Raw genomic sequence first — 15,149 nt, 5'->3', positions numbered from 1 at the left:
GAATGAGGGTAGGAATAAAGCCCACAGGAACAGGAACTATGAACTTCTGTAGGGAATGAGACACAATGGCCCACAAAGACAGGAAAAGTAAGAGAAACAAAAGGCAGAAATATCACTGATCCTAAAGAGGGGCATAATTTCCCACTGAGTGATGGTGGCTGCAAGGGTAAGGGACTCAAAACAGATTAAATATTAACTAAAAGTTTTTAGTGCACACCAGGCCATGTTCAGCTTGGTGCACATTGTTTCAATTTGGTGCACATCTGCTGCTTACATTGGTGGGAGCTCTTTTCCCTTCTTGCTTGATTTGCTTGTGGAACCAGCTCCTGTTTAAACTGAAATGCTGCAGCTTCACACCTACATCCCCTTCTCACACAGCGACCTCTTTCATCTGGAGACAGATCTGAAGGGTGGGTGTTGTTTCAGAAATGCTTTTTTTTCTCAATTATCTTACTGCTTATTCTCATTTTCTTCTGTCCACTGTGTCCAGCAAACCTTTCCATGGCACCAGCCTCCTCCTCAGGCCCTCCTTCTTTAAGAAAGGACTCAACCCCTGTCATAGCAAACGTGGTGTCCCTTGCAAGCACCCCAGCTGCCCAGCCTACTGTTAACTCCAACAATGTTTTACAGGGTAAGGCAGCTGAATACCATGCCTGTACTTTTACATCTCTATTCCTGAACATTTATATTTGCTCAGGGATTTTATTTTTCACTGAGAGCAACGGCCACTTCTTCACTATGCTTCACATGAGTGCAGGTGATTGCATTTGTCCTTCCTTTATCTAGGTATAAATAATGACTTAAATTTATGTACATACATTAGAGAATGAGTTTTAATTGGAATTCTTTTTCTTGACCTTGGCAGAATATGGATTATGGTTCTTGATGATAAGTAGACATGTTATTGTATGGGTTTTTTTTTCTTTCACAGGTGCAGTCCCTACTGTGACAGCAAAAACAATAGGAGATGTAAGTTTTACAAGAGACTTTCCTCAGTTTTGCCCAGATTATATCACTAACAAGTGAAGTATCCAGGAATTTGGCACCATCATTTTTTAACTAATTTTTGATTGGGATTTAAAATGCATCCAGCTTGCAGATGCTTTTTAACAAATTGTTAGAACTTACGTGGTACAAGAGTCATGCTGTGTCCACTGACAGATTGGATGTTTTAAGGCAAAACTTGTCAGATTGTAGCTCTTGAGGTATGTGTGGTTCCCAAGTAATTCTTGTGTGGCTTCTGCACTCGAGGCTGCCTTTTGTGCCCAGAAGTGGGATAGGATGGCAAAAGGACCAGCCTGGGAGGAGAGGACCAGCCTGGGCTGCTGGGACTGACATGACCAGGCTCTTGCAGCTTCATTTTCCTTCCCCACTCCTTGGCAATGTGGTAACAGAGCTGTGGGGAACCACTGTCACCACTTGCCTGGGGATAACTCTGAGAGTTCCTATTCCTGACCTCTTTGAGGTATGTGGTGTAACATCTTGCAACTCTCCTAAAATACAGAGATGCTTTTATGTAGCTTGAGGTTGTGGAAGACTGACAGCTTTGCTTTTAGCTGGAGTGTCACTTATAGATTAGAGTATGAGTTTTCCCTCTATTTTGAAATAGTTCCTGTTATTTGAATGCATGACTGAAAATTGCAGTTAGCAGGACATGGAATTAGTACAAGCATGAATAGTCAGTATGTACCAGGAAATGATACTGCTGCTGCCAGCATTGCTGTTCATTTTTTACATTTATTTGTTTTTAGTGGTTTCACATTAGTTTACTTAGTTTTATTGGTGTCTGTATCAGCCAGACTTGTAGTCATCAAAAGTATCTTACCATAATTATTTTTTGTATCTCTTCCGTCAGTAAAATTCCAAGGTCAAAAGTTTATAGCAGTTATTTGACTACAGAAACCAAATACTCTTGTAGATTTGTTCACTGCACTGTTAACAAAATTAGCTTTATTAGCAAAATTAGCTTTAAACAACATTGTTGTTGGATCAAAGTAAATTGAGATGGAAACCAGAAAGCACCAAATAAACAAGCTTATTTTGCAGTAGTTTTTAAATTATCATTTTTATCATCAATTACAGTTTTAAATTGTTCAGCTTCCCCTAGTAGAGAGCAAAATCTAGTCTTATGTTACTCTTCAAACCAGTACTGACTCAACCTTCATTTGTGTTTCCCAAACAGGCAAGTACCCAGACAGATGCCCTAAAGCTCCCATCATCAAAACCACCCAGGCTTCTGAAAAACAAAGCTTTATTGTGTAAGCCAATCACCCAGACTAAGGCCACCTCCTGCAAACCTCACACACAAAACAAAGAATGCCAGACAGGTGGGTGTCTGATCTCCTACCCCTGTTGGAATTGTCTGTACTGCAGTTGAAAGAGTAATACATGATTTATGTAACAGAGAGTATTTTTGAATGTAATATAAAACCTTAATTAGTTTTCAGGTTGTTGTGTGATATTTTCCAGTAATTTTTGGTTTGTTCTGTTTTTGGTATAACAGAAGAAGAAGTACCTGCTCAACCCCAGATCATTGTGGTACCTGTTCCTGTACCAGTGTTTGTGCCAGTGCCCCTCCACCTCTACACCCAGTACACACCAGTTCCCCTAGGGATGCCAGTACCTGTAAGTTATCCTGCAGTTCACTACAGAAGGCAGTGGTTTACAGGCTTGTTTGCATTCAGCACACCCAGCACTGTGTCACTGGCTGTTGTGTCTGGTCATGCAAGTGGTACTTGGAGTCTTTGAAGCCATTTCCTTCCTTATTACATCATATTTGATTAAACATTGCCACACAGAACTTCCAAATTGTAGGGAGGGTACAGACCTGTCCAGTCTGGAGTTATTTTTAACTTCATTTTAGTAGTCCTAAAATATACATAAGGTTAAATGGGAGTGATCTCCGTTGTATATATGCTGTTTCACTTCATCCCTAGTTATGTTATGATGTTTTCCACATGTTCTGTAGGTACCAGTTCCTGTGCTCATCCCAACTACCCCAGATAATGCCGATAAGATCACTGAAAATATTCAGGAAAACAAGGAAAAGGTTTCCATTAATCCATTTGAAGCTGATCTCCTTCAGATGGCAGAAATGATTGCAGAAGATGCAGAGAGAGAAAAAACACACTCTCATGGTGGTAGGTGTTGGCTTTAAAATATGAAATGCAGTGAAGGTCCTCTCACCTCAGAAACTTCCCTTTCCTTGGTTCTAGATGCTGATTTGACTTGTGGTGACAGCAACAGGTTACTAGAGGTAGAAACCTCCAGATCAGTACATCATGTGTTAAAAGGAGGAGTCAAAATCAAGAAGGCAGAGCAGCAGCCTTAAAAGAAAATTTTTCTGTCAGGTTTTTTACGGAGGATTCTGGAAGGGTGAGGCAGGTCAGGGTTTGTAGGATAGCAAGCAAGCCATGTAATGAAAGTGAAACAAGCTAGAAATAGATAAAAGAAATATCTTGCTGGTCAACAGATAAATAACAAGCAGGGAGGGATGGAAGCCTTTAGAAAAGCAAACCTACATTAGTGCTACATTTCTGTTTCCCCTGCAATAGCATGACCATGGTAGAAAGCTGTTAGGAGAACTCCAGCGGAGGAGAAGGTACAGCATGTGTGTTCATGTTATGACCTAATACATAGGGTTTTTGCTGTTCAAAGTATTTTAGATTAGTTGTGCAAGCTGTCAGTCGTGTAGATACAGATTTCCTCCTTTTTTTAAAGGATCTCAAACATCCGAGCACGAGCTCTTCCTGGACCCCAAGATATTTGAGAAAGGTCAGTAAGATCTTTTTTTATTATTTTGCAAATGGATTTTGATCCTGCTGCATCTTTTCTTGCAAACTCCTGGTTCTGCCTTTCCTGTAGCACATGGTGCCTGTGATCCCTCTCATTGCAGACCAGGGCAGCACGTACAGTGGAGATCTGGAATCAGAAGCAGTGTCCACTCCACACAGCTGGGAGGAGGAGTTGAATTACTACACCTTACGATCCAATGCCCTGCCAGAACCTGATCCAGAACTCAAGCATTTCTCCAAAGGTGATGTGGAACAGGATCTGGAGGCAGATTTCCCATCAGGTCGGTGTCACATGAAGAAAAACTCGTTTTATAAAAGCACACACAATTTTCTGCATGAGCTTTGTCCCAGCAGCCTGCTTGTGTGTTTTCATGTAGTGCAGTGGATGTTTAAAGCTGCAATAGTTAATCAGCTCTACAAAAAATTACTGGTTTTGGAATATTATTTCTGTCTTTAAAGACAGCACTCTGCAGAACCCCTGACAGGAGGAGCAGGAAGTTCTTGCTTGCCTTCTTTGAATTCATCACTTCTGTGTCCCGGGGTATAATCCATGTGAGCAGCATCTAAGATCACATTTGCCTGAATAAATACACCCACTCTTTTGGGGCCTTTATTGTCTATTGAGAATTTACTATCTTTATACAACAAGTGCACAGATTGCTAATTAGTCAAATGTCAGGATTATTTGAATATATAGGTGTGATTGTCAGCTGTAAGGTGTTCCATAGTATCTCAGTGACAGTGACACTTCTACCTGGGCTGCTAAATCATGTGATTAAACTCTTCATGGTGTTGATTTGACTTCAGACTCATTTGACCCTCTCAGTAAAGGACCAGCTTTACATTCACGTTCACGGGCAAGACGAAGACACAGGGATGGCTTCCCACAGCCAAAAAGACGGGTAAGGAAGTGCTTCTGGAACACAAATCTCTTACATTTTGAAATAACAACATTATGTGCCCTAATCTAACCATCTGTGGGTGAGGAGCTGATTAAATGCTGCTTTGTTTGGATGTCATTGCTTATCTGTAGGGACGGAAGAAGTCTGTAGTTGCTGTGGAGCCCCGGAATCTGATGCAGGGCTCCTATCCTGGCTGCTCTGTTTCTGGGATGACCCTAAAGTACATGTATGGGGTAAATGCCTGGAAAAACTGGGTCCAATGGAAAAATGCACAGGAGGAACAAGGGGACCTGAAGTTTTCAGGTAAATTTGTCTCTCAGTGGAAACAGAAATACTTAGTTGAAAAGCACTTGGCATTCATTGTTCAAGTAAAAATTAAGATTAGATATCACTGAGTTTTGCAATACCCATGAGTGGAGAACAGATTTTATAGAATTCTGTCATGTGTCTTTCCATATATTTAAAAATCATAGCTATTACATTCTTAATTGATCTGCTTCCTTTAAAAAAATACTCTAATGCATTAGAAATCTCTATTTTGCCTTCCTTTGCATGCAGTAACTCTTCATTTGTAGCACAGATGCTTTATGCAGCTGCAGAGCTTTTCTGAGCTATTATAGAACCATGAAATTACAGACTTATCAGACCATAATTCTGAGTTGACAACACCAACTTGGCCACATCCATTTTATCTGTAGCTGGCACATTCCCAAAGTATTTGTTGGTCAGCAGAATTGTTTGTTGCAAAAAAATTGTGTTATCCAACATCAAAATCTTAACACCTTATTTCTAGGCTTCACAGCTGGAAAAAAAACTGAAATGTTTTGACTTGAAATAGTCTGCCCATTCTGTGCTGCAACCTACCTGAAACTTAACTTTATTGCTCCTCATGTCTCACAGGGGTGATGGATAATAATGACAATTAAATACAATTTTGCTTATTTTTCCAATAGTGAATTATTTTATTATTTTTACAAAAAAGAACTGGGATTTGGCAGTGTCCCCTTTTCCCTGGTCTCAGATCTTACATCATTGCACTGAGTTTTGTGGGCAAATTTTCAGAATCAAGCAGGAGACCAAACCATAATAGCTACTTCTGCAATTTAAAAAACTAAGCATGGCAGGACTTAGGTAAGAAAGACCCTCAAAGGGAAAAATTCAAGTTAGGATGAGATCTGCTTTTTCATCTCTTGGAATTTTCGTTGTCACTTCATGAGAACAGCTGGGGTCTATTTCCCAGAAAAGAAATATTCACATGAGTTACTATGTTTTCTTCTTGAGGCCAAGGAAGTAAATATTAGTCATTTCCAGGAAACTGTGCCCACTCCCAGAAAGATTCCCTGCTTATTCCCAAGCAGATGCTTCTGAGAAGTGGAGCAGCCAAGCCTGCTAATTTTGTTGCAGATCATTTGATCAATCAATTCCTGCTTGTGCTGCTTCCCTTTCCAAACCCACTGCACGTCCCATTGAAGTCTTTCTTTAAGAAATGGGATAAGCTGCACCCAACTCATGTCCAGAAATACTTTGGGTCTTTCTCTGGCTCTGGTGAGTCTCCCACTCCTGAGTCCAGCTGGAGAGGTAAAACCCATTTATCAGCCCCAGGCAGCCTTGAGCTCATTGCAGCCATTGCTGTCCCACACTTTGGGTTCAGCAGACTCCCAAACATTTACATGTCTGGGCTCTAAATTCCTGCAGCCTCAGTACTTGTAACATTTATACTGATTGCACATGCAGCTGCCTGGGGTTTTTTTGGCCAAATCATTGAGTTCTCAGAACAGGCAGGAAGGAGTTCACCATTTAGTCATGCAAGATAATTCATGTATGAGACAGGAATTTAGGAGTTCTGCCTACATGAAATAATAAGGAATGTGGGAAGATTTAATATGCTGAATTAATTTTTCTAATAATTTCCTTGGCCTCAGTTCATCCTGTGAAGCTCAAGGAGGACATTCTCTCATGCACATTTGCTGAGCTGAGTTTTGGTTTGTGCCAGTTTATTCAAGAGGTGCGGAGACCAAACGGAGAAAAATACGACCCTGACAGCATCTTATACTTGTGCCTTGGAATTCAGCAGGTAACTCTGGGAGTTAGGGCACTGCTGAGAACATACAGAACTTGCTCTGGTTACTTATGGGATATCCACAGTCCCACAGAGCAGCTTGGGCTTTATAGAGGAGGCAAGAATGTCTCTTTTTTGTGTTTCATTGTTTGCCTTAGTCCCATATATGACCCCTTTTCCTGGACTTTCTTATGGTCACAGTGACCAAGTTCTTCTGTCCTTGTAGGAATGTGATGTGGGGGCTGAGTATTTCTACCTAGACACAAATACTTGGATTTGGAACTTTTTTGATCATTTTTCATGTGCAGGAAAGATTTTCTCTTCAGAAATCTTTGTTTTAAGATGGAATGGTTTAGATCTGAAATAATTGCACAGTGCTCTCCTAACATATAACTTCATGTGGAAGAGATTGCTCAGGAAGGATTCTCAGTGACAAGACATATATCTATTGTGGTGACAGTATTTAGAGAGAAAATACATTGGGAATAACTGCATTGTAATTAGTGAATACTTAGAGTAATGTAGTAAGTTCTTACCAGCCTTGTAACAGTAGCAGTACAAACCTAGAATAATGCTAATTTGTGTTTAAAACTCAATGTTCAGTACATTTCTTTAGAACAGCCAGCTTGTTTCTGTTCTGAAATAGTCATTTTGAGGTAGTCAAACACTATTTTGATGTAGAACTTATAATTAGACATGGAATTATCTTGATTTTTTTTTTCTTTGCTATGCTTAGACAAAATGTAGAAAAAGTTAAAATTCAAAGTGCCACTGGTAAGTTCTAGGAGCATCAGGGATTTTTGTGTCACAGTTTTGACTTATTTATTGATACAAACTCCTGACTTCTAGAAAACTTTCTTAAACTGAACTTTTTTCTCCTTTCAGGAGGTATTAATATGTAAAGTTCTTTTCAACAGAATAATACTCAATAACCATTCTGGCTTTTATAGGCAGACTCTTTCAAGAGTATTAAGAGGAAAATGATTTTGCAGAAAATGGCTCTAGAGCTTGAAATATTAACCACAGTTCTTGCTCCTCTCACACTGAAGTGGTCCCAGTCCCTGCAGAAAATTGGATTTGCTGTTTTACTGGAGATTTCACCAGTGTTTGGCCCCATAAGACACTGGGACATAAGAAAGGGAAAGAATTTGATGTGCTGTATCTCTTCTACAACATCATATAATCATAAACTGTTTATGTTCCTGTATTTTTCTCTTCTAGTACCTGTTTGAAAATGGTAGAATAGATAACATTTTCACCGAGCCCTATTCCAGGTTTATGATTGAACTTACAAAACTTTTGAAAATCTGGGAACCTACAATTCTTCCAAATGGTACGACAATTCTTTTGTTTTATGTAGCTGCATGACAAAACTGTGTCATTAATTAATGTTTTCTCAGGGCCAGGAAGAGAATGTGATCTGAGGCTTTCACGTTAGTCTCCCCTCTCTACACCATGGATTTTATGCCTGTTTCTGCCAGTTATGATTACACTTAAATATATATTTGCCTCTGATCAATCCTTGGAAAGAAAGGATTCCCATTCTGGCACACAACAAATTAGTTTTTCTCTTCCCTCAAATTTAAGCTCTTTTTTTTAATACAGGTAGCCAGAATTTAATACTGTATTTGAGATCAGGTACTGCAAAGTCTTTGTACAGTTGCACTGATATTTCCCTATTAGTCCTGGAAATACTCCTGGTGAGGTTGGAGTTCACATTAGCAAATCATTGGAATCTTGTCTCAATTCCCAAATTAAGACTTCCCAAATTCTGCGGATACTTTAAATTGGTTTTCAATCCTGATTATGTGATTTATAGAGCTGGACACCAGCCCTATGAGCACATAAGGCTGGTGACATCTTTAGAGTATCAGTGAAATCTGAATAATGTTGGCAACTCCACAACTGCCTTTTCATTTAGAAAAATGAACTTTTTATTTAATACAGAAATTATCCAATTACCTATAGTTTGCTGCATGCAGTGATATTTTTTTTACAACATATTTCTTCTAAGCCTCTGTATCTCCCTTTCCTAACTGATTTAGGATAATTACAATGGGCTATTTATACACAAAATGGGACATTTTAAACTCATACCTCATGTTGTAGGAATTACACATTGTTGCAGTTGGCTGACTGTGGTTTAATACAGTGAAATTAGAACTTAGTGAGAGTCTGCTAGTGTCTGCAGTTCCTTTTTATCCTTCTCTTCAGGTATTGGAAGATCATGCTGTTCGACAGCTTGGTTCTCCATTCTCCCTCTTATGTCTGTGCATGCAGTGGTCTGGTATTATTGGATTACAATTGCTGATGATAGGTGTGAATTTGATTTAGTATGTGGTTCATTAATAGAGGTTAGCTGAAAGAGGATTTATATGCATAAATAACTATTTTCTTTTTTTTCTTTGCCTATTCTTTGTAGGTTATATGTTCTCAAGAATTGAAGAGGAACACTTGTGGGAATGTAAGCAGCTGGGTGCATATTCCCCCATCGTTTTGTTGAACACCCTTCTGTTCTTCAACACCAAATACTTCCAACTAAAGAATGTCAGTGAGCACATGAAACTGTCCTTTGCCCATGTCATGAGGCGCACCCGAACTCTGAAGTATAATACTAAGATGACATATTTACGTTTTTTCCCACCCTTTCAAAAACAAGAGGTAGAATCAGGTGAGTGCTCACTGATCACTGGTGTCTGGGCAGTCACATTTGTGTGCTCTGAATTACAGAATCAGAGAATTCTGTGATTTTGTACTGTCTGCTTCTCTTTTAAAAAGGACTGGGGAGAAATATGTTCTGCTGTAAGCAGAGCTAAGCGTACGCTGTTACCCTGAATACATTTGTGCTATTTTTCACTGTTTTAAAAGAAATTCTGAATGAGCCAAGGCACCCGGGAAAAACTTACAAAGGAGGTGTCACAGATTTGGACACAAATTTGTTTAATAGTCTTTCATGGCATCCTCAGCTTGCATAAAGCTGATTAATACTGCAAGAGTTAAAGGCCTTTTCCGAAGTCCTTTTCTCAGCACTTAATAATCTTGGGTTTTGCAAGTTCAGACCTTTATTGTGCCTTCTTAATTCCCATATTTGTCCTGGGTCTGTGTGGGGAGCAGACCAGGCAGCCCCAGTGGAGAACAACAATACGGGGCTTGCACTCAGAGGCAGAGACGGTGAGATTTTTTTTCTGTTAATTTTGGCATTTGGGAAAGGAAAGGCTTTGATCCTTTGGGCTTCCTCAGTTCATAGCTCCAGTGCATTACATGAATTCATCTTTAATAAGTAAAATTATATCTTCCATATTTTCCTGCTAGTTCTTGTGGGTTTTCTAGATGAGGAATGGGCTGTGGATCTGGCCTGTAGGATGTGCAGTCCTTTGCCCACCCAGCAGATCACACCAGGTGGCAGATGCAGTTCAAAGAATGGGTTTGGGTGATGCAGAGTCACCACTGGGTGCTGGGCTGAGATACCAGGGCTTGTTTCTGAAAGTGCTGCTTTTCACTGAACTTTAGTGATGCCATTTTTGTGTATCCAGATAAATTATCAGTAGGCAAAAGGAAACGGAGTGAAGATGAGGAGGTTCCAACAGCAGTGGAAATGGCTGAAAACACAGATAATCCCCTCCGGTGTCCAGTCCGACTTTATGAATTTTACTTATCAAAATGGTAAGTGACAGAACTTGAGTTTGGGTCTGTGTGTAGACTAGAACAGGCATTTGGGCAAGGAGCCACTCAGACCTCCTGTGCCTGTGCTGTGCTTCTTCTCCCCAGCTCCCAATCCCTCAGTGGGAGCAGAACAGGAATTCCAACTGTAGCACTGCTACTGAGACCCCCAAACAGGTTTTGATGGGTTTTTTTGGTACTGGTGTTGAGTCAAGAACAAAGTTAGAGAGAGAAATGTATTCTTTAAATGAATTCTTTGATATAAATGTGTGACATTACTACAGTGCCCATGGCAGTCTCATCTCACTTATTTCCCATACACCATCCTTGTTGTGAGGAGATTATAACTAATACCTGAGAAATATCATGTTTCTTGTGAAAGAGTGTAGCAGAAGTGTGAATTAGGTAAAACTCCTGATAAAATTTGCCTGCTGAGATGTGAGATTAACTCGTGTTTAGGAGTTAGAAAGGAGACTACAGCAAGGACAGAGATATAAATAATTTTTCTCTCCCGTTTCTATATAAACTTCAGTTAGATCCTTGAGCAAGTGGAAGATGATGTTCTTCTCTGTTCAAAGAAAATACACATGCAAAATGAAACAGCATCTCATTAGTGTCAGCTGAAACTCAGATAAATCATTCTCAGAAATGTACCTACTGAGCTTACTACAAATATTCCATTACTGAGGCAGAAGCATGTGTGCAGCTGTCCAGACTCTTTCTCTCCCTCTTCTTACCTTTCTTGTCTTCACTGGCACATTACTAGAAGCTTTTAGTTGTTCTTGGACTGGGAAAGCATTTTCATGCTCCCTATCATACTTCATAGCTGAGCCTCTGCTATATGCAGGCAGCAGTACAAATTCCCTTTGCTGTTTTGGTGTGATTATCCCAAAGCCAGGCAGGAGGGATCCTGGCTCTAGAGACTTTAGAACCCTACCAGAGCCTGGAAACTGCCTTGGAGTCACTCAGGCTTTCAAGCAGATGGGCTTAGCATTGCAGCATGGTCAGGCAAGCTGGGATTTAGTTTTACTCTTAAACCACATTTTGGAATCATTTATGCAAAAATTCCCTCTAAGCTCATCAAATTCAGCTGTTCCCCCAGCACTGCCAAGGGCACTACAACCCATGTCCCCAAGTGCCAACATCCACATAACTGTTAAATCCCTCCAGGGACAGGGACTCCACCAGTGCCCTGGGCAGCTGTGCCAGGGCTGGACATCCCTTTCAATGAAGAAATTTTCATTAATATCCAGTCTAAGCCTTGAGGCCATTTCCACTTGTCCACATTATTCAGCAGTTCTGGAATCCCACAACCATTTTCACTCAGAGATTGCATGTCAAATGCAGTTATCACTCTACTATTAATTGGATGACACTGAAGATCCACTGCTGTAAAGAATTTACTTCGATTTTCTTTATTTCTTTATAAGTAACTAATGCTGAGTGACCTGGAAACAACTTAAGCATTCCCTATGAGGAAGGGGGAAGACAGTGTTGCCATCTCAGTGAAACCTGGATTTTTTTGCTGACTCTCTCTTAAACTCTTGGTAAGATTGTAAATGCAGCCTGATATTCCTAAACCTTATTTCCTTTCTGTTGCCAGTTCTGAAAGCGTGAAGCAGAGGAGTGATGTGTTCTACCTGCAGCCCGAGCGCTCCTGTGTTCCCAACAGCCCCATGTGGTATTCCACATTGCCAATAGACCCAGGAACCTTGGACATCATGTTAACACGGATTCTTATGGTGAGGGAGGTACACGAGGAACTTGCCAAAGTCAAATCAGAGGACTCTGATATTGAGTTATCAGACTAACTGCAGTGGGGTATTTTTATTTGAATACACATCAGAAGCACCAAAATGTGAATACGTCCAGCCTTTGGAAAATGTGTATCAAATAAGCCAAGATGATGCCACCTACAGGCAGATTTTGTACCACACTGGATGTACAAACTGGAACTGGAAGGAAGCAAGCTGTGTAAGCTGCAACTCCCAACATCCTGTAGCACCGATCAATCCTCAGAACAAATCCAAGTGGAACTCACCTATTGGATTGGTGCATAAATCCTTTATCTGTTTAGGATTTTTAAAAGTTGTGAGATATTTTTAAGAAAAATGCTTGTGTAAAACCTACCCTCACACTGTTGGGCATGGAGAGCTAGATTGTGGCTCAGGTGACTTCCCAGCCTGCTGGCTGGCAGCCCTTGCTGCCAAGGAACACATGGAGATCCTCGAGCTCTTCCGGAGGATACAAGAGAAAGGGGTGAGGTTTAGACAAACAGACACCTTCCATTATAAATACACCTACACATACACTTCTGTAATTTTTTTTTTTTTTTAATTTTTTTTTTTTAACTGGGATCAAATGTTGGGAAGGCAGGAGCCACTGGCCGTCCCAGTGGACAACTCTGGCTGCTGTTAACTGATCACACAAGGCCAGACACCTGCTCCAGGCTCACACCAACTCTCACTCTGTTGGAAGAGGTGCTGTAGGTCAAACTTCCGAGTGACCTTTTGGGGAATGTCCAGGAGGGGATGTCCTGTGCAGAATCCCTTGCCCAGCCCAGTAGCTCTGCAGCCTGTCCATATAACCCAGCAAATACTGTGGTGCGCAGAAAGGTTATTTCCTTTAAGGCAGCTTTCCTTTCTCCTCTTTCCCTACTCCTATGGTTTTGATTATTTTGTAAGGCAAATCTAGAGAGGACTTTGTCATTTCAAACAGAAATACACACACACACTCTTTCTCTTTCCACCTTTGCAATGCAGGCAGTGTTGTACAAAGGATGCAGTATTACTTCTGAGAACAGAACTGTGGTAGAAAATGACCATGTGTGTTTTTATCCCACCCCACCCAAAGAGATTTAGTCATAGTGTTGGAAATTGAAAGAGTTTTTTTTTTTAAAGACTTGGCTGTTTCTGAGTCTTTTGGAAGAGAAAAGCTCCCATGTGATGTTTAGAGGACAGGACATTATCAGAGACTGTATGTCTGTTTTCTCAAGCTCTAGGTGTGTGTTTCTGATGACCAGTGGTCACAAATTCATTGGAAACTCAAACTATTTTTAAAGAGGAGAATTGTATGGTTTTTATCGAGCTCTGGTCAGTTATCCATCTTCTGTAACAGGGGTCTGATATTTGAGCTTGTCACTGAAATTTCAAGAGATGAAAATCAACGGCCTTGAATAATATTTCAGATTTTTTGTTTTGTTTTGTTTGTTTGGTTGGTTTTTTTTAAATATTTTTTTAGCAGTTACAAAAGTAATTTAACAAAAATAAAATCAGAAAGTAGTCTATTGACGTTGTGTACTTGGTAGTCCTGTCCCTGCCTGTAACAGATTTCACTGATGTATTTTTTAATACAGAAAATTCTGTGAAAAGTAAAACCTGCCCCTGATTCTGTCTGACCAAAGCCCATCTGTGTCTGTTATTTCTGAGCAAAGGTTCTGCTTTCTCCATGGCCTTGCATTTCCAGGGAAGATGTTTTGGCCACTCCTCAGCACAGGCATTCTCCTGCTGGCTCAGTTCTTACTCCATGAACACCAACCTGCCCCTCCCCATTGTTACATTAAATACCAAAATTGGAGGCAGAGTGGTTTGCATTGGGAAAGTTCAGAGAAAACAAAGTCATTCTGGAAAGATCAGTTTGCAGGGGATTAAGAATGTCTGAGGGGTGTCTGCTGCACACAGGTGCGCCCAGAGCCTCGGTGGCTGTAACACAGGGGAGACTCCAGGGATTCCTTCGTCTCTTGGGCAGCTGCTGGGGGTGCAGCATGCTGTCCTTGCCTGCTCCTCCTTCCCTAACCCCCCTGGGAATGAGCATGGCAGCAGTGAGGACAGGCTGTGGGGAGGGCAGACTTTCCTTGGGTGGGGATGGTGTGAAAAATAATCCCAAAACTGAGTGTTCCTTAACAAACGTTAACAGAAATATTCCCATAGAATAACATAGGATATTTGTACCTTATGAGAAACACTTTTCTTTCTTTGAACATTCTCACTGTCTCTTGTCTGGGAGCATTTTCTTTGAGGTCAATGTTTTGTAGACACTTAGAATGAAAGGTACTTGCCCTTCAGATTCTCTCAGCAAGGCAAGTGATATCACTTTCACTGGCTGAGAGCAGACATGTTAAACATGGTGTGAATTCCCTTGACATGGTGGTTGTGACATAAGAAACATTTCATTGCAATTCCGTAGTAATAATTAACACAGTAAGTAGTTGTAGTTTCAATTTCCTCCTGCTTGGAGGCCCTTTGGCAATGGTCTGCTTTTCCCAGGGTTTGCCTGGGCTGTATTTTCCTCTTGAGGGATTTCTTGTCAGCCCAGCTCAAGTTAACACTGATACACAAGAAGGATTACCTTAAAGGATTAAAGTATATTTGTAGTTTATACACACAGGCTCCAAGTTCTGAACACAAACTTGTTTGTGATCAACATTTCTGATTGCTAAGCACACAAGATTTATTGACATATTCTTTCTAAACAGAAAAAATCATGCTGTGTCCTGCTGAATCCCAGAGTTAACTGGGCTGGAAAAGACCTTTGAGATCGAGTCCACCCTGAGGCCCTGACACCAGCTTGTCAACCAGACCATGGCACTGAGTGCCACATCCAATCTTTTCTTAAACTGTAGTTTCTGTGTGGACAGAGAAGCAATAAAGATGGGTGTGAGAAAAACAGAAAACTTCCTGCCACCAGAGTGGCAGCAGCTCCCAGTGCAGGGGGTGCTCAGCGCAAACCTGCTGC

General features: G+C 40.7%; 1 protein-coding gene across 20 annotated transcripts in view; it reads left to right on the top strand.

The window, feature by feature from the left end:
• The window catches only part of LOC111939182 (zinc finger MYM-type protein 4), a 42,723-nt gene that overhangs the window by 25,259 nt on the left and 2,315 nt on the right, over positions 1 to 15,149 (top strand). For 10 of the 20 annotated variants that reach the window (XM_086863580.1, XM_086863587.1, XM_086863572.1 and 7 more), the window contains 14 exons: positions 491 to 631; positions 932 to 969; positions 2,183 to 2,327; positions 2,504 to 2,625; positions 2,969 to 3,140; positions 3,721 to 3,774; positions 3,896 to 4,075; positions 4,602 to 4,696; positions 4,828 to 4,999; positions 6,619 to 6,770; positions 7,977 to 8,088; positions 9,178 to 9,426; positions 10,289 to 10,418; positions 12,019 to 13,817. In XM_086863580.1, the coding sequence (XP_086719706.1) occupies positions 491 to 631; positions 932 to 969; positions 2,183 to 2,327; positions 2,504 to 2,625; positions 2,969 to 3,140; positions 3,721 to 3,774; positions 3,896 to 4,075; positions 4,602 to 4,696; positions 4,828 to 4,999; positions 6,619 to 6,770; positions 7,977 to 8,088; positions 9,178 to 9,426; positions 10,289 to 10,418; positions 12,019 to 12,226 (1,970 nt within the window). In that variant the 3' untranslated portion in view covers positions 12,227 to 13,817. Of the gene's footprint in view, positions 1 to 490; positions 632 to 931; positions 970 to 2,182; positions 2,328 to 2,503; positions 2,626 to 2,968; positions 3,141 to 3,720; positions 3,775 to 3,895; positions 4,076 to 4,601; positions 4,697 to 4,827; positions 5,000 to 6,618; positions 6,771 to 7,976; positions 8,089 to 9,177; positions 9,427 to 10,288; positions 10,419 to 12,018; positions 13,818 to 15,149 lie in introns of those variants that run through there. The other 10 variants (XM_086863590.1, XM_086863585.1, XM_086863576.1 and 7 more) reach the window with 2 other exon arrangements.

This window comes from Cyanistes caeruleus, chromosome 26 (assembly GCF_971803275.1).
Source record: "Cyanistes caeruleus chromosome 26, bCyaCae1.hap1.1, whole genome shotgun sequence".
NCBI lineage: Eukaryota > Metazoa > Chordata > Aves > Passeriformes > Paridae > Cyanistes > Cyanistes caeruleus.
The sequence above is the reverse complement of the archived record's forward strand: the minus strand, read 5'-3'. Positions and strand labels throughout refer to the sequence as shown.